General features: G+C 37.4%; 1 protein-coding gene across 10 annotated transcripts in view; it reads right to left on the bottom strand.

Moving 5' to 3' along the window:
• Positions 1 to 19,582, bottom strand: part of Sema1a (semaphorin 1a) — a 699,485-nt gene that overhangs the window by 163,606 nt on the left and 516,297 nt on the right. For all 10 annotated transcript variants that reach the window (XM_090377935.1, XM_090377936.1, XM_090377934.1 and 7 more), the window contains 2 exons: positions 16,396 to 16,478; positions 13,145 to 13,367 (listed from right to left, as the gene is read on the bottom strand). In XM_090377935.1, the coding sequence (XP_090234061.1) occupies positions 13,145 to 13,367; positions 16,396 to 16,478 (306 nt within the window). The remainder of the gene's footprint in view (positions 1 to 13,144; positions 13,368 to 16,395; positions 16,479 to 19,582) is intronic.

The raw sequence follows: 19,582 nt of genomic DNA, 5'->3' as shown, positions 1-19,582 counted from the left end.
AAAAAATATAGAAACATTTTGCATCTGTACGGATAAGTGGAGGTATCATGAAAATATAATGTAAACCCAATAACTTTTTTTTTTTTTTTTGTAATTTTATTAAGTCCTTGGAAGTTGAAAATTGCTATATTATTAAGCTATTTATCTCTCTAAAAGGTCATATTTATAACAGAAATTGCACTACACGTTCATCATTATATGTTCCCATTAGAAGAATCAATTTTGAATACCTGTGATTTTTTCTAAAGCATGTTTCTGGAGGTCATGACCAAAAAACAAAAACAATTTGCACTTTCCGGTTTATTGGGCTTTTCTGTTAGAGCAATCTATCATAAACGGGTAGTTTCTGTTAGAGCAATCTATCATAAACGGATACATTTTACAAGAATACTGGACAATCCTAATCGTACAGCCAATATACTTGATCTTTTTCTCACAAACAACCCTTCTAAGTACACGGTGGAAGTGAGAGGTCCTTTAGGCACTTCAGATCACAACTTGGTGATTGTCTCTTCTCCAATGGAACCTTTATCTCATGGCTATTCCCAACTTCGTGTTGTTTGGTATTACAAGAATGCAAAATGGGATGACCTGCGAGACTTTTTTCTTTTCCTTGGTCAGATTACTGTTTCAAAACTTCTGATGTCAACGTTTGCTCAGATCGTGTCAGTGAAATTATTCTTGCAGGAATAGAATCCTTTATTCCACACTCCACTTTAAAATCTCATCCTTTATCTAAACCTTGGTTTTCCAATAAATGTGCTAAGGCTGTTCCAGAGAAGAATGTTGCATATCGTAATTGGCTTGTTTCTAATTCTTCAGTTTCATTTTCTGCCTACACCAAAGCTCGCAACAATTGTAAAGCAGTTATTAATCAGTCCAAACTAGAGTTTGAACAGGCTAAGAGTAGAGAGGCTAAGCTATTGGCCGCAACTTTTGCCCATCTCTGCTCCCACCTCTGTCCAAACCAGATGGTTCTGTTGTCACTTCAGCCAAGGATAAAGCTGACCTGCTAGGATCCAATTTTTCTTCCAGCTCATGTATTAATGATCTTGGTAAAACACCTCCCACCATTCCCAATACGCTCCATTCAATGCCTCGTGTGGTCTTCCGGTAAAAGGACGTCAGAAGGATTTTGACGAATCTTGATGCTAAGAAAGCTCCAGGTCCCGATGGTATTTCTCCACTTGTTCTCAAAACCTGTGCTTCTGAACTTACTACTATTCTTTGCTGCCTTTTTTTCACTTTCTTATTCCAAAGGTGTTTTTCCTTCTACTTGGAAATTTGCTCATATCCAGACAGTTCCTAAAAAGGGGGACAAATCCCTCCCATCCAATTATCGTCCCATTGTAATTACTTCTACTCTTTCTAAAGTAATGGAGAAATCAATTAACCACCAACTCGTAAACTACCTAGAAACCTTCCGTCTGATCAACGATCGCCAGTATGGATTCCGTCAGTGTCGATCCACTGGTGATATTCTGGCTTATGTTACCCATTTATGGACTAATTCAATGGAAAGGTTCGGTGAAACACAAGTAGTCTCTCTTGACACCTCAAAGGCTTTCGATCATGTTTGGCATAAAGGTCTTCTTAAAAGCTTCCGTCTTATGGTTTGCCAACTGTTTTCAGTAATTGGTTATCCAGTTTTCTCTCTGATCGCTCACTGAGGGTGATGGCAGATGGCTCTCTGTCTTCTAACTTCTCCATTAATGTTGGTGTCCCCCAAGGTTCAGTTCTTTCCCCCTCTTTTCCTCTTGTATATTAATGACCTTCTTCCATTGACTGGAAATCTTATCCATAGTTTTGCCGATGATAGCACATTGCATTCCACTTTCCATTTTGAGAAACCTTGTCTTGCTCAATCAGATTCAACTTCTCAAAAATCTGCTACCAATTCCTTAAATGCCGATCTTCAGGTAATTCTCCAGTGGGGCAAAGACAACTTAGTTGATTTCAACCCTTCTAAAACTCAGTCTTGTCTTATATCTCGCAAAAAAGGATTCTTCTGCTCCTATGCTTATCTTTAGTGACACTCTGATTTCTAGGCAAAATGATATATCTCTTTTGGGGATTACCCTGACTTCTAATCTCTCTTGGCACAAGCACATTACAAATATTGGTTCCTCTGCATCTAAAAAACTGGGGTTTCTCTTTCGCTCTCAGCATTACTTTTCTTCCAAACAGCTGCTCACTCGGTATAAATCGCAAATCCGCCCTGCCATGGATTATTGCTCCCAAATCTGGGGTGGTACCCCCAAAACCTCTCTCAGACTTCTTGATTCTATTCAGAAGAGGGCAGTTAGGCTAATTAATGATTCATCTTTAACAAAGTCTCGACATTCGCTGTCTCATAGATGTACTGTTTCTGCTGCATGCCTCTTCTACAGATACTTGCATGGGCACTGTTCTTCTGAATTGGTTTCTATAATTCCTGATCTCGATCTCTCTCTCTCTCTCCTCTCTCTCTCTCTCTCTCTCTCTCTCTCTCTCTCTCTCTCTCTCTCTCTCTCTCTCCAGCCAACATCCATTTACTGTCCAACTTCAAACTCACAGAACTAACTTTTCATCTTCCTCATTTATTCATTCAATTGCCATTTCTGGAACAACCTTCCTTCATACGTAATTCCTGAAAATTACAGTCTACAGAAGTTCAAGTCCAATGTCAACAAATATCTTCTTTCGTCTTCTCAACCTCCAACCCAAGCACGGTATTAAGTACTATAGGTTCTAATACCTCTCGTGTTTGGGGTTTACATTAAAAAAAAAAGTAAACTTGATCTTATTGTATTTGCGATAATCCCGATAAACGGAATTCAGTGGGTTTTTACGTTACTGTATTATGGTGAAATGTGTTCACCTTCACTGAAATCTTCAATTATATAAAAAAACAATTTTTCAGAAATTTCTCTTCATTCGTATTTATGTATTACAATGATGAAGGGAAAGGGACCAATGGAAAGTGCAAGTGCTGGTAGTGCCAGGAAACAAAACAATTGATTTAGAAATGAAGATGAAAATAATTAAGTATGAAGTAGGACAAAGTTTGCCATCTATTGCAAGGGAATTAGGTCTCGCTGCCTCAACAGTGAATACTATTTTAAAGGACGGTGTGCATATAAAAGAACATTTCAAAGGATAAATGCACTTAAGATCAACAGTGATCACAAAACAGTGTTCAGGTGCTATATTGAAGAGGGAACATCTATTAATAATAATGGATGGAAAATCATATTCAGAAGCAGGTGCCACCGAGTCCAATGGCCACTCGAGCAAAAGCAAGATGTATTTATGAAGATATCAAGGATAAATACAGTGAACCACAAGCAAAGTTTGTGGCAAACAATGGGTGGTTTAACAGGTTCAAGCATCATGCTGGTTTCTAAAAATTATGCCATGAAGTCTGCCAAAAGTATGCCATGAAGTCTTGGCAGTGCTGATTCTGCAGCTGAATATAAATTTTGTGATGTTGTGGAAAAAATTATTGATAAAGGCGGCTATTTAATGCAGCAAATATTTAATGTTGACGAGAGTGCTGCAGTAGCCAAAGATGACAAAATTCCAAGATTCAAGGCTTTGGGAGATTAATGCAGCGGAAGATTACCGATTAAAACCATAGCTTGTTTACCATTCTAGAAATCCTCGTGCATTTAAGGGTATCAATAAAGTCACCCTACCCATGCATTTCTGATCGAACCAGAGAGCATGGATAACAGTATCTCTCTCTGAGGATTGGTTTAAATGCTACTTCATTCCCGAGGTTGAAAAATATTTTAAGGACAACAACGTTCTTTTCAAGATTTTGCTTCTATTAGATAATGCTCTACAACATCCTACACATCTAGATGATTTCAATTCGAATGTGAGAGTCATGTTTCAACCGCTGAACACAACTTCACTCATCCAACCTACGGATCAGGTGTTATTTTGAATTTAAAAGCATACTATTTATGCACAGTATTTGCTTAGGCATTGTCTGCAGTAGACAGTGAGAAAAATTTTACGGTTAAGAGACTTTTGGAAATCTTACAATATTTACCATGTCATCTTAAACATTAAGGCCTGGGTGGAGGAAATTACTAAAAGTTGTTTAAATGGCACAGGGAAGAAAATATGCTCACGGTATGCAAAAGGCTTCAAAGGGTTTGAAAAAGAATCATATGAAGAGGTTACAGATAAGATTGTAAAGGTTGCAGAGCTACTTCAGTTGGTTGTTGCCAAAGACATGGAGGGGGGGTTTGGGGGGTTAATAGAGGAAGAAGGAATTATCTAACAAAGAACTTATTGACTTGCAGGCAGCAATAGTGAAAGAAAATGCTGATGAAGCTCAAGATGAACCAAATGAGGAGCCAAGATGCTTCATCACCAGAGAAATGGCAATGGCATTTCGTGAAATTGTATTGGCAATGGCAAGGTTTGAGAAGATGGATCCTGACAGCAAAAGATTCTTAAAAGTTAAGAGAGGGGTGAATGATATGACTGCTTGCTACAAATAAATCTACGATGAAAGGAAAAAAGCCACCGTCCAGTCATCCATTAATGTTTTTTTTGTAAGGCTGAGCGGCCAACACCTTCTAAATCTCCACGGCCCTCAACCTCCGCAGCGCATACCTATCAGCTGAAGACGTCGATTCTGGCAATGATGCTTGAGAGGTAAACCTTACTGACGTTATGCCCGTCTCTTTTTTTTTTATTTATGATTTTTTAATTTGCACACTTTTGTAATTTTTCCTGCGCATGAGATAAATTGAATAAATACAATAAATAATTCTATTCACATGTTTGTCAAACATTTCTTTTTTGATTCAATCAATTCAGCGAGTACAGTTGCGAGTGCTGCACAAGCATGGGGGGAAATTCCGACGAAAATTATAATTTGGTGCATTACACAAGTCTGGGGGTGCATCACTTGGCAGGTCATGAGATATTCTAGTCCCTGAGGAGCTCCCAGTTAAGTTTGTTTCTATGAAAGCACTAGTTTCTTCAGTGACTCAAATTCTTCTTGTAATGCACCAAATTATAATTTGAGGCCTCTGTGGCCAAGCGGTCAGGAACGGGAAAGCAGTAGCACATGCTCTTTGAATAGATTCAAGGATTCAAAGTCCCTTACTGCTAAATACGGTCAATCTGCCAACCTGCACTGGACCAGCATAGCAGATGATGGTCCATTACCCTCAACATGAATTGTTGAAAAGGCTTCCATCCTGCAGTGGATTGATAATGGCTGCAATTTACCTTTTTATAGTTTGAGATCAGTACACCCCCTTACATCAAAGAAAAAAATTGTCAGGTTGATCTAGGTCAGTCTGCTAGACCAGCCTCAGAATGCATGCCACAGACTATACAAACAATGAAGTCACAACTCACATCTGAAATGTCCACAGGTATTACCATTTGAGTCATGATGTCCTTGGATATTATGTTTGTCAGTGGATCTTGTGGGAACCATTATTTAAGCAAAATTTTAACTTTAGAAAAATTAGGAAATTTAAATTTGCAATATTATTAGAAAATTTATGTTAACGAAATATTACAGAAATGAAACCACTGACATAACTTTAACAACTAAAGAAGTTAGATTTAAGCTACCAAATGAAATTTAAAGTTCTTGCCAAAATATAGATAAAAAAGGCTATCTGAATATTAAACTGTAGCTTTCCAAATACTTTACAGATTAACTTACAATATACTACAGAATTTAAATTTACAAAGTATTACAGAAATTATTCTGCTGACAAAACTTTTAACTACTAGTGGAATTAAATTTAAGCTATCTAACAAAACATAGTTCCCATCAAAATACCAATATAAAAGGCTATCTGAATATTAAGCTGTGGCTTTCCAAATACCTATCTAAATACAAAAATAAACTAACCTATGTGACTAGAGGAATTCAAACTATATATTAAATACAGTTTAGAGTATTAAAATAAAAAACCCTCAATTTTAAAAATTAACCTGCCAAGAAGAGCTTCGGAAATATGCAGCCATGCAATGTAGCCTTGATCCCAATTGCCTAATGTATAAGTACGCTGTCACAACTGAAAAGTTCCAGGAATGATTTACCAATTGCAAGGGCAAAGGTTTTGTAATATCATATCAGACAGTGAACATGGGAAAGTTGATGAGTGAATGTTTTGCATACATGTGATATTTTGGCCAATATCACATGGGTTTTTGACATTCTTGAAACTGTGGAAATGAAACGCTTCCATGCTTCCCTTTTGCTGGTCTGCCTAACATTTTGCTTTTGCACATGCCTGTTTAAAGCAGATAGAATTAGCTGTTGATGGGAACTTCATGAAGATGTTCCATGCCCCATTCTTCTCTTTTTTAGCTGCACTGCATTCATTATTCCACCACACTTTTGAGCAAGCTGATATTTTTGTGGATTGTTTTGGACTCACTTGATCCACTGCCTGAAGTATTTCATTAGATATTTTCAGACACGTTCAGTCTCGTTACTAAAAAATAACAAGACTGAACGTGTGGCTCGAAAACTGGCAACACTGTAGCCATGCCTCTGACACCAACCAAGACATACATTCTTACTTGATGTTCAGTGCAAGTTTCAACTCTATAGCGTTAACACGTCTTACTTCACAGCGAGTTGTGTAAGTGTGTGTAGTAGTGACGCTTTATGAAAATTGAAAAACAAAATCTCGAGCAGTGATGCATGATTAAATTTTGCATCACATGAAATTGGAACAGAAACTTACGAAAAATTAAAATGGGATTATGGAGAGCATGCTCTATCGAGGACACAGGTTTTTAGGTGGCATAAAGCATTTTTGGATGGCCATGAGTGTGGAAGACAAACCTCATTCTGGAAAACCTTAAAAGTCAAAAACGTGGACGAAAATGTGACCAAAGTGAGGGCTCTCGTGAAGTCTGATCGACATTTGACAGTCAGGATGATCAGTAGTTAGTTGAATTTGAATCACCAAACTATTCATGACATTTTGACCGAGGAATTGAGCATGTGGAAAATTTGTGCAAAGCCAATTCCAAAAAACCTCACCAACAAACAAAAGGAAAACTCAAGGAATGTGGGCTTGGACCTTCTTGAATACACAAAAATAAAAAAATTTTTCAAACATGTCATAACAGGTGAAGAAGCATGGATTTTCGAGTATGATCCCAAAACCACACTACAAAGTTTGAAGTGGCACACGAGCAAAAAATCAAATCCATGCTAATTTGTTTTTGACAGTCAAGGCATTATTCATAAGGAATTCGTGCCTCAAGGACACACAGTTAATCAACAGTACTATCGTGAGGTCCTTGAACAACTCAGAAAATGGGTTAATTATGTCCAGTTGGAGATTGTGGACTCTTGGATGCTGCATCAAGACAACTTGATGCAGCATCAAGTCCCTGTCATACTGCCATTTCTGTGACTGAATTTTTGAACAAAAAAGGGTATTCCAGTTGCTTCGCAGCCCCCATACTCACCTGATCTGAGTCCATGTGACTTCTTCCTATTCCCCAAGCTCAAATTCCACCTCAATGGTCATCATTTTGGAACTGTGGACAACATCCAAATGATCGTGACAGACCAGCTGAAGGCACTTTTTGTTGAAAACTTCCAGCACTGCTACCGGGAGTGGGAGCAACGTCTCCGACAGTGTATGGCTTCCCTAGAGAACTATTTTGAAGAGGATAATGTTGATTTGTAGTTCAGTCGTTAATAAAAAAATTTATAGCACCAGCCTCATTACTTTTTAGACACCTCATATATTCTACTGCTGAGTTTATGGATGTTTGTTGGACCTTTTCTTGTAGTGTTGCTAACTGTCTGTATACGTCCATTCAGCTATGGAAAAGTTCCATTTAGCAATTCAATAAGAAAAATTGGGAATGCTGCTATCTTCTTCTTCAATGCTGCCGAATGGCGTATGCGACTTCAATTTGATATTGTTCTCTGTCTAGCACTGCGTGTAGAATTTGTGCTGTTGTCATGTGAAGCCAGGTGTTGATATTATCTAGCCATGCCATTTTCGGTTTGCCTGGGCGTTTCTTGCCTTCGATCTTTCCCTCCAGGATGAGTGGTAGTAGGTGATATTTTTGTTGGTTCCTAGCGATGTGACCTAGGTATTTGCATTTCCTGCTGATGATGGTTTTGAGCAGGTCCCGTTCCGTGTGCATGTCCTGCAGGACCTGTACGTTGGTTATCTTGGCTGTCCACGGGATTTTCAGCATTCTTCGGTAGAGCCACATTTCGAAGGCCTGGAGCTTTTTTGTAGTGGCTGATGTTAGAGTGCAGGTTTCTACACCGTAGAGCAGTATTGGCCAGATGTAGCATTTCAGTGTGCGTAATTTGAGCATGATGTTCAAGCTTCTGTCGGTGAGGAGGGTTTTCCACTTAGTGAATGCCTGCCTGGCTTGTTCAATTCTGCTTTTGATTTCGGCCTCATGGTTCAGCTGGTAATCAATGAGTACTCCGAGATACTTGAAGCGGTGTATTTGCTCTAATTTTTCATTGTTTAGTTTGATCGTGATTTTGCTTGCAGTCCTGCTGACCTTCATCACCTTTGTTTTCTTTTTGTTGATTCGTAGTCCCCATGCTTAGCTTTCTATGTCCACTTCGTTCAAGATGGTCTGTAATCTTGTTCTGAATCCGCTATTAGTGCTGTGTCATCGGCATATCTTAAGTTATTGATGTAGTGTCCGTTAACTTTTATGCCGATGTTCTTGTCAGCCAGTGTTTGGTCGAAGATCATTTCCAAATAGATGTTAAAAAGAATGGGAGATAATGGGCAGCCTTGCCGGACGCCTTTTTTATTGGAATTGGGTCTGTCAGGTCGTTGTCATACCGAATCTGGGCTGTTTGATTCCAGTAGAGAGTTGTAATAAAGTCGATATCGTTGTTTTCAAGCCCACGTTTTCTCAGTCGGTCAATTAGACGGTTGTGGTCTACTGAATCGAAGGCTTTCTCGTAATCAATAAAACATATATACACGTCTTTTTGATGTTCGTAGCACCTTTGTAGCAATATTTATAAACAGAAAATTGCTTCTCTGGTGCCTAGTCACCTGCAGAATCTGAACTGTGTGTTTCCTAGTGCACTTTCGCACTTACATCTTATCCTTTGCTGAATCACCTTGAGGAAGACTTTTAGCACCTGGCTCATTAGACTGATCAGCCTGAAGTCTTCGCATTTCCAGCTGGTAGCCTTTTTTGGTAGGGCCACGAAGATGGATTGGAGCCATTCGGATGGAATGTCGTTGTTGTTGTTGTAGATTTGATTGAACCATTTCGTTAGTTGTTGGATGTTGCTGTAGTCTAGTTGTTTCAGCAGTTTCACATGAATCTGATCAGGTCCACAGGCCTTGCCTGGCTTTGTTATTCGGATGGCATGTTCCACTTCAGATGTTAATATGTGGAGATTGTCTTCCTGTGTTTGTTGTTGTGTTTCTGCCGGTTTTCTGTTGGTGCCAAACAGATTGTAAATATAGCTCTTCCAGGTGTCGAGTTTGGCTTGTTTGCTTAGTATAGGTTGATTGTTGTCCGTATATAAGCTTGGGATAGGAGCCGGTTTGTAGATGTTTCCAGCTTCTTTAAGCTTCTTGTGCAGGTTATAGTTGTCATTTTTCTTGATTAGGTCTTCGATTTCTGCACACTGAACTTCCATCCATTTTTCCTTCGCCTTCCGGATTTCCTGTTTGATCTTTTGTTGTATTTCTTTGCATTTTTCCCAGTTGTTGTTGCTTTTGAATGGTCTCCGTTCATCCATTAGGTCTAGTATGTGCTGGGTCATCCACCGTTGTTTCTTTTTCAATGCCTGATGTCCTAGCAGGGTTTCTGCTGTTTCATTGATGCACTGTTTGAGTGAACGCCCGAACGCTTGCACGTCTGTTGTTACTGCTTCGATCGATCTGATTGTAGTGTTGAGATGAAGCTGTACTTGTCGCCTGTTGGCGTTGTTCTTCAGTTTCTCCAGGTCGATTATTTTTGTTGTGCTTGTGCATTTGACTGCTCGTAATTTGAGACGTAGTGTTGTTATTACTGGGTTATGGTCTGATGATATGTCAGCTCCAAGGTAAGTTTTTGCCTTGAGGACACTTGACTTATATCTGATGTTGATTAAGATGTAGTCAATTTGGTTCCTGACGATATTGTTGTTAGTCTTTTTTTTTTTGTTTTGGTAGTTGTTGGCGCATCGGCTTCTGTGGCCATATTGCACCTCCCAAGGTTTTTTGCAGTACTTTGATCCAAGCCCGAGGCGGGAATCGAACCCACGACCTTTGGGTTAGAGTCTTGTGGTGAGGTCCAGGCGTATAGTCGTTGAGGTGGTAGTTTAAACCAAGTGTTGGCAATGCTAAATTTTTCTTCTTGGCAGAACTGGAAGAGTCTGTCGCCTCATTCATTCCGTGTCCCCAAGCCATGTTCTCCGACTATGTTTCGTAGCTTTCCTTGACCGATTTTGGCATTAAAGTCACCGAGGATGACCGTAATGTCGTGCTTCTTCAGCGACTTTAAAGTGTTGCTTAGCTTGTCGTAGAACAATTCAATTTCTTGATCGTCTTTGTCCGCTGTTGGTGCCTAGACCTGGAGCACATTCAGGTTGATCTTGTTGCTTGCTAACTGTAGTAGTGCGATTCATTCCGATATTGGAGTGAAACTGGTGACTTTGTTGGCCAGTTGTTTGTGAACGAAAGCGACGCCGTACATCTGCTTGGTGTTCTCTTCTCCTCCGGAACAGAAGACATGGTGGACGTTTGATATAAACTTCTTTGTTCCAGGCCATTTGGTTTCACTTAGCCCAAGTATGTTGATGTTAATGCGTTCCATTTCTTGTAAAGCATTGGCTAGTTTTCCTGGTTGTAGTAGGCTTCTAACGTTACATGTAGCTAGTTTCAGAAAATTCTTCGACGCAAGCTCGGAGATTCTTAGCACCCCTGTCCCATTCAAGGGACGCCGAAACTCGGGGCCGTGGTTTATTTTGCTTGCTATCATTGAAGTTTTCAATGGAAGGATAATCCAATTAGTTTCCCGTTGCTTTCTTGGATCACAGTTTAGTTGAAAAGGTCGTGTGTGGACCTTTTGAAACTGGTTTCGTCTGATGTCTCCACTGAAACCTTTCCGCCATGGGAGGCCCTTCTGGGAGCATATAGCTCCTGACGGTATAGCTTTCAGTTTCTTTAACTTACGCAAACTCTCTCGCCACGTTAAGGAACCGTTTCTCGAGAGAGAAACGGTGCTGCTATCACTGTGGTATATTATAGGGTAATGATCACTTCCAAGTGGATTGCTGTGACTAGTCGATTCAAATAGAGGATATGTGGTTGCCGAGCATAGACCTTAACGTTGACTTGTGCAGAAACTGCAAGGTTTGTTTTAGTGGGCCGATTGAAGGTATCTGAGAGTTGATTATCTGTGCTGCCACTCCACGTGCTAGATTGCATGGATTTGTGGACAACACTCTTGCCAATATACAGTCGAACTTGGTTATAATGAGATCATGGCTGTAACGAGCAAAAAGCGATAATGATTTTAATTTATGCGTATTCTCATACAATCGCTCTCTGTTATAACCAAGTGTACTATACACATATACCGAACAAATTTTGGTAACTATGCAAACATTCTTAATTGCTCGGGTAGTCAAAAATACCCAATTCTTGGAATAGAGAAAAATGAAAAGGGAGACTTAGCTTTAAGACCGCCTGAAGATTAGCGGCCGGTTTATGACCTTGTCCTTCTGGGGATGGGGGCTATACAATAGTGCATTGCCATTCTGCTTGTTGCATTACCCTATTTACAGATCTTGTATGCATTTTGGGACTTCTAAGAACTTTGTATGCAGATCACTTTATAATTTTAATGTATAAAATCAGTTAGAAATGAACCTTTCCTTCGGAAACATGTCTACTAACAAAAGAAAGTCTCAATTCGCAAAAAAGTCAAAATTATTCGTGAAATAGAACGTGGTACAAAAAATGTTGAAGTGTGTAAAAAGTTTTTTGTCCTCTTCAAGTGTATTGACATTGTGGAAGAATAAAGATGTTTACATATCAGCATTTGAAAAGAACATAACTAAATCATTACATTACAGCACATAAGGACTCCTTAAAAAATCAAAAGAACATAACTGAAAAAAAAAAAAAAAAAAAAAAATTCGGAAAGTGCAAGGTTACAATCATTGATGAAGCATTGCTTCAATGGTTCACCACACAAAGAAGTGCTAGATTTTCAATACTATCCAATCTGAAGGCTCAAGCGGAAAAATTTGCTAAACAATTTGGATTCAACGATGTTGCTAAAGATTATCCTTTCCCTTCTTAGAGCATAAGATTTTTCTGTATCCATCTTCTCATTGGTGAACAGAGCTCTAAAATCTGGTGATCTTGGTGCAGTCTGGTTCGAGTAAGGAGTAGTAAATACTGCAGTTTTTGCTTAGAATAGTATCCGGTTGTAATGTAATTGGCATATTTATAGCTTTGCTTTGTTTTGTTTGCTTGTCATTTGGTTTGTTGGTGTGGCAGCCAATACCAACCTTGCCCATTTAGCTAATGATTCGCTTCGTGGTATGGTTACCTCTGTTTGGGTATCAACTGATGCATATCTTGTGATTACTTGGCCATAAGTTAGCTTGTTAGTATTCAGGGCATGTATGGATTTTTTGGCCTCTTGGTAGGTTACATTGTGTTCAGTTTGTTACTGCTGTATCAGTTTTTTTCACATTTCCAAAAGTGGTAAGTCCCCAGTTACTCTGGAATAAATGATATTGTACAGCATTAAAAACTTCAGGAGCAAAAATCTAATTTTTTGATTTAGCCAACACTAACAATGTTCTTTACTTTGTTAGTGTTGGCTAAATCAACACTAACAAAGTAAAGAACATTTAAATTATACAATTATTTATAAGTTGTATTGCCACTTTAACTCCCAAACTAGCCTTTTTTTCTTTTTATAATTAGCACCATGTGTACTTAATATTTAGCTGTCAACAGCTGTGTTTTCATTAATATTGATTTAATCATTATAACTGGCTTTTCAATATTTTTGTTATTACTACCTGGCATTCTTAAATACAAGATTTTAGAATGAAAATCAATGCCAACAAATTAGGTTTTAAGTAATAAGTTACATGAGGGTTACCTATTTCTGTTGTATTTTCTTAAAATATTAAGAAACTTACCCACAGGTACTAATGTTTTTATCACATCTGTGAAGAGGAATTGTTCTGATTTCTTCTCGTGAAACAACTACTAATTTTCCATGGTCAGGTATACGATACACCAATAAATTAGTTATGGGAGCATGACTGGGAAATACCAACATTTCTTCTATAATTACAGTTGAGACCTTTCCTGAGGCTGAGTCACTACCAGCATTAATGGCTTTTATTATTCTGCCATTATCTGTAGTAAAAACAAAAATTAAAACACATACTTCAAGGTGATAAAAATCTTAATTTCTTAAGTTTCATTAAGTAATATGATGGATATTCTATCAAGAGAATATTAGATATTCAAAATTACAACTACTTCCCAAAATAACAAGCATGAATAAAAAAAGCAAATATGGGTGAGGAAGTAACTGTTTTAAAGGAGTATGATAGAATATGGATTTAATGTGTGGAAGTGTTGGAAAGGATTATGAATCACTGGCATTTTATTTGTATACAGTATTACTGAGAAGTTAAACTTTAAATGATTCCATAACTATAAATACCAGTAGTGGATATCAATGTGATTTTTTCTGGATCATATGAAAACATAGCCCATTACAATGTATCCAGATAGATAATGTCCCCTGGGGTGACAATTTGTATTGTTTTGTCAAGATTCTCTTGTGGCGACTATTACTAACTGATGTCTGTATGATAATAGTGATCAGCAATTAGAATGGAGCAATATTACACATTGCCATTAAATGATACGTTTGATGAAGAATTATAATATCAAATAAAAAAACTATATAGAAGTAAGAGCTTGAGATACTGAATTTATCAAACAAACTAGCACCCAATTCATCCTGCATACTCTTGCTACCAATGTTGCTGATGAGTTGACCCTTTTTCTTGGTTTCTTACTTTTCCTAACTTATTTTAAAGACAGTGTTACATCAGGTTTGTTTAGAAAGAACGTTATGCATTGAGCAGAATGTCTAATGAAATATCAAATGCCACTGATGGTAGTTTACAAAGCCTGTATAAACTATTGTTGGAACTAACCAAACAAAAATGCAGGTGAGGAACATGCTCTTGTTCTCTGCTTTGGCTTAAGCTGATCCACTGCTGGAGTGCCCCCCCCCCCCAATTACCTTAATTTGTTGACTTGTTCTTGCCTTGCCACTGTTTCACGATGTTAGTTATTAAGCTAGTGGTACAAAAGCTACTGGGGCCATATTGCACCTGTCAAAAATAATGCAACCTGTCTGATTTTTGATATCTGATAAATGCAGCCATTCTTAAATATTAATTTAAGAAAGATGAAGGTTTCTTCAAAGTTTTGCATAATTACCAGGACAAGTCATATAGAGAAGACCAAGTAAGTGTGTGCAAGTGAGAGAAAATATTTACCATTCTTTAGAATATACTAGACAGTCGATGATTAAGTACTGTGTCAGGCTATTATGCAATTCATGACAACTATGACTAGTTGTCAGTTTTTTCATTGTATTTTTAAAAGTAAAGCTCATATTAGGATGCTGATGACATTTTGAAATGTTTTTTCTAAGGCTCCTGAATGCCTAAAGTCACATGTATCAGCAATGTCTTGTACAATATAATTCAGGATTGGCTGACTGATTTGTTTTTCTGGGGCAAAAGCAACTGAGGCTATAGTGTGCTATTGACCATGCCATAAATTAGATAAAAGAAAATTTTTTTTGTAACATTTTCAGAAATGTTACTGCATCAATATATATATATATATATTTAACACAACACGTGGTCATTTTCTGATAAAATATAACTGAGTGTATAAAGCTCAGTCAGATGTTTAAAAGCATCAAAAAAGTATTGCGTGCACCAGTAAAATTATTAAATTCAAATTAATGTTTTTACAGTTAAAATGGTGTTACAAGACTCGCACAGATCCTATGTGCAAGTCTTGTAACCTCATTTTAACTATAAAATATTTTAACACAGTCATCTTTCTGGGTCATCTGCCCTCAGAAAGAAAAAGTAAGATGAAAGTGTCCTATAAGGAGATGAGCAAAAACAACTTCCTCACTATGATTCGAACACAGGCTAGATTTTCATGTTTCAATTATAAGCTTTATCTGATAATTTATTTGTCTGCCCATTCCACTGGCAGTATACTTTGTTGTGTATTATTTACTTGTACCCCAAGAAACATAGGAGAGAGCTGGAGAATATTCAGGCCTCTCATGCACTTTGTATGGAGTTTAAGAAAGGTTAACTTTTTATCAATATGAGTCCCAAGTATTTTGGGTCTACCACTACTGGAATAGTACAGGGTGATTCAAACGTCTCTATCTATGGAGACGTTTGAATGATTTTTTTTTTTTTTTTTTTTTTCCCCTGCTGCTTTTGGGTATCCTTCTAAAATGCCTCTGTCTAAAGAAGGGTGCATAAAAATCATTCTCATGGTCAGATCCCATGGAGTGGCCTCATAGGTCTCCAGACATCAGCCCACTCAATTTTTGCTTGTGAGGGCACTTGAAAGCCAAGGTGTACCAGGAAAAGATACGAAACATGAATCACCTAAATGAATGCAAAATGCAATTACGTGCATAACACCAGATGTATTAATGCAAATTCAACGTGAGTGGGAGAGACATATCCATGTGTGTTTTCAAAGGAATGGCAACCATGTAAGGCATGTTTTGTGAATAAAGTGACAGTTTGTCAAAAGAAGTGACCATTTTCCTTATGTATGGAGACTTTCGTATCACCCTGTAGTTTTTCCAAGCCCCAATCCAGGTTCAGGATGAAAATTACACTTACAACAAAAAAGTATGCATATGGTCTTTTGTGGCAAGAACCTGAATTCATTAGCCAGTGTCTAAGAGTTAGTGATCAATGGCTTATTACAGTTGTCTTTCAACAACTCTCACGTTACATGACTGAGAAACTATGCTAAAGTCATCAATACAGAGGGTGCTATTTACAGTTGAAGTTGTTCTCTAATGGAAATTACTTTGAGGGCAAAAAGCATGACACTTAAAACTGATCCTTGTTGTACTCCCTCCTCTTGGTAAAAGGGAGTTGAACTTACACTTAAAAATACAGATTGCCTAAAAAATTTAATAAAAACAGGGGGGAGCTGCTCTTTAAGACTGAGACGATGTCTTTTGAGATGCCAAACCTCCAAGTAGTATCGCATACTTTTTCCATATCAAAGAAGACAGAACTAGACGTTCTAATTTAAGGATATTAAATATATAACTGTTATGGAAATATAAAATTAAGTACCTTACCTGTACCAATAAAGAGAACATCATAGTGCTTTCCATCAGCTGTTTCTACTTGTGGATCTACTGCTATATAGGTGAATCGGTACCTAAATATAATGGTAAAAACTAATTAATGACCTAAAATTATTTTACTGTGATGATAGCATATCAAGTGTTCATTCTTAAATCAAATTTAGAGTAATAAATTAAGTCTGTGAAGCTTCACAGCTCATTGGGCATAACAGTTTAATTAACAACGGCTGGCTCAATCTAGTGTGAAAAGAAAAAGAAAAAAAGCTATTTAAGAAGTCCTTACAGTTAGAAAGAGGAATTTATGAGGCCCATTTATTATGGGTGGCACATGTCACAATTACTGTTAATGAACTGGGTATCTCAGAACAAGTAAGCCATACTTTTGTGGATTTTTCAGACTCTTCTAAAGTACAATGTTAGAGGGGGCAACAAGACAGCAGTATTCTTGATCTCATTATCAGTAGTGATTCTTCATGCATTACGAATCTGCTGATAAAAGAACCATTAGGTGGCTGTTGTTGTTTGGTTTTTAGGAGCATTAGCAACTAAGGCCATATTGCTCCGGGAATATGCGGTGATCATTCCCTGACCTTTCCGCATCCTCAGTATTTGGTGGCTCACGGGCTCTAACGCCGGTCTAATCAAGAAACGTGTGCTATGCACTGCTGCTCCTGCCCACCTGGCTACAGAGGCACCCCCCCCCTTAGGTGGCAGTGATCGCGGTATAGAATTTAAAATAGTTTTATAGAATCGTATAAAATTTTAAATTCTATACAATGGGACGAACTAATGATGTTACGAACACAAATCTAAATGGGAAACATTCAGGGAAATAATCAGAGAAGCTACTAAGCATTTCATACCAATTAAGGAACACTATTTAAGGCTTAGACCTAAATAAATGTTAAATGATCTAATGAGACCCATGGAAGAGAAGAAAAATACACGGGATTCATAAAAAATATCAGTTCATACAGAATCCTATGGGTAGATAAAACCTAGTCTGCAATCAAGTCAAAGGAGGGTAGGCAAGCTAATGCAGATTATGAGAAATCTTTGGAAAAGGATGCAAAGAAAAACAGCAAAGACTTCTTTACATATGTAAAGATTAGAAGGAAGGGGATGTATAACATTTGATTGTTTAAATGATGATCCAGACTGCTGACCAACCAAATGGGTATTTTGCATCCACATTCACACATGAATTCTCTAGAGAGGTGCATACCAGACGTTTATCAATGTCTAACAGGGAGCTATGATCTTTTAATAACTGAGAAGCAGGTGAAAAAGAAATTGCCAAATTTAAACATAAAGGCACCTGGGGGTGGATGGGATCTATTTAATTATATTAAGGGACACAGCAAAGGAGATAAAAAACTATTAGCCATAACTATGACCACATCTTTGGATTACAAGGAAAGTTCCTGTGGACTGGAAATGTGAGAATGTATCCCCAATTCACAAAAAGGGGATCAAAGGGTGACACGAGTAATTACAGACTTGTTAGCTTAACTTCTGTTCCAGGGAAAATAATGAAATCACTGGTTAAAGAAGTGATGCAGGACCATCTAGACAAGGATGCAGTTATACTTTAGTCACAGCATGAGTTCATTAAGGGGAGGTCTTGTCTGATCAATATGATTGGATACTATGATGCCCCGACAAAAGAAATGGATGCAAAAAATCATTTTGATATCATATACTTGGATTTCAGGAAAGATTTTGATACCATTGCACATAAAACACTGCTGTATAAATTGGAGGAATGTAGCATTAAGGTCAAGTTACTGCAATGGATAAACGGACGGTTGAGTGGGAGAAGACAGTGGTTGACAACGGACACTGCTCTTTGTGGATTAATTTTATTTGTGGAGTTGCACAGGGTTTGGGGCTGGTCCTATTGTTTTCTGTATTTATTAATGACAATAATGAAGGTATACTGCTGCAACCAGATCTAGAAAAATTAGGCAGATGGGTTGAAAAATGGCAACTGAATTTTAATATTAACATATGCAAGGCATTGCATATGGGGGTGCAGTAATCCCAGTGTAATGTACCAACTGTGTGGTACTACACTCAGTGGGAAAAGGACCTGGGGATAACTGTGTGGTCAGATATGAAGTTCTCTGAGTAGTGCAGACAGACTGCCAGGATTTCTCATGGGGTTTGGTTGTCTATGGCAGTGTTTCCCAAACTAGAGTATGGACCCCAGTGGGTATCAAGTAATGTGTTTATTTTCTTAAAAATATACTAAAAGAATCAAAATGAATTTCATTATAGAACATTACTTATTTTGATACAATTAGTATACAGAGTTGTTAAAATTAAAGTATCCCTACGTAGAGGGCTCTGGAAAGAGTTTGTGGGGGGAAGGGGAGATTTTTGATTTAATTTTGGTTTGTATATATATTTTACATTTATATATTATATTTATATTTTATAATATTCGTATATATCCCCTTTTTTTTATATTTATCCCCACTTGCAAATCTGACAATTTCTTTACAGAAAATTCCAAGTTCTAGGGAAAATCTCCTTGAAGTGTTTAATTCCCTTTGGATAGGCCTTTACACAGAACAACAAAGAGACACACACAAATGTTGTATAAAAAAATATCAGTTTATTGGACATTTTTTACATAGATACATCAAACAAAAGAAATTTATTAAACTCATGACCAAATAGATTTAATTTCATCTTCTTATAACAGAATGTATATGAGCAAGGTATTTTGCCTATTGAGTAAACTCAAGGAGGGCTATTTCCTTTACATAAATCATAATCAACTATCTCCTCTTTTTAACTAACAAAATGTTTCTATTTCCTTACTCCTGAGTTCAATTGACTTTCAAAAGAATCTATTAACATTCTCCTTTCATTACAAAACAATTCCTACTCCAAATTGATAAAGCTCTGATACTCTTAATTTCAGTATAAATCATTACTCTGTTTTCTAACAGATTCTCTAATTTTAATTCTAACCTTCTCTAATCTAGGTAATTATTACTATCAAATTTCTACAATTAACTACTTGCACATTCGGGGGTTACTGACATCCGTCTATCCCCTTCCAAAATTCATACTTAGTCATTCACTTTTTTTTTTTTTTTTTTTTTTTCCAAATATTAACAAGTATCAATCACTTCAAAAATTTTATATCTATTCCCTTCCAAAATTT

Source organism: Mastigoproctus giganteus, chromosome 7, assembly GCF_048544385.1.
Source record: "Mastigoproctus giganteus isolate SK-2022 chromosome 7, ASM4854438v1, whole genome shotgun sequence".
Lineage (NCBI taxonomy): Eukaryota > Metazoa > Arthropoda > Arachnida > Uropygi > Thelyphonidae > Mastigoproctus > Mastigoproctus giganteus.
This window is presented reverse-complemented; position numbering and strand designations above follow the sequence as displayed.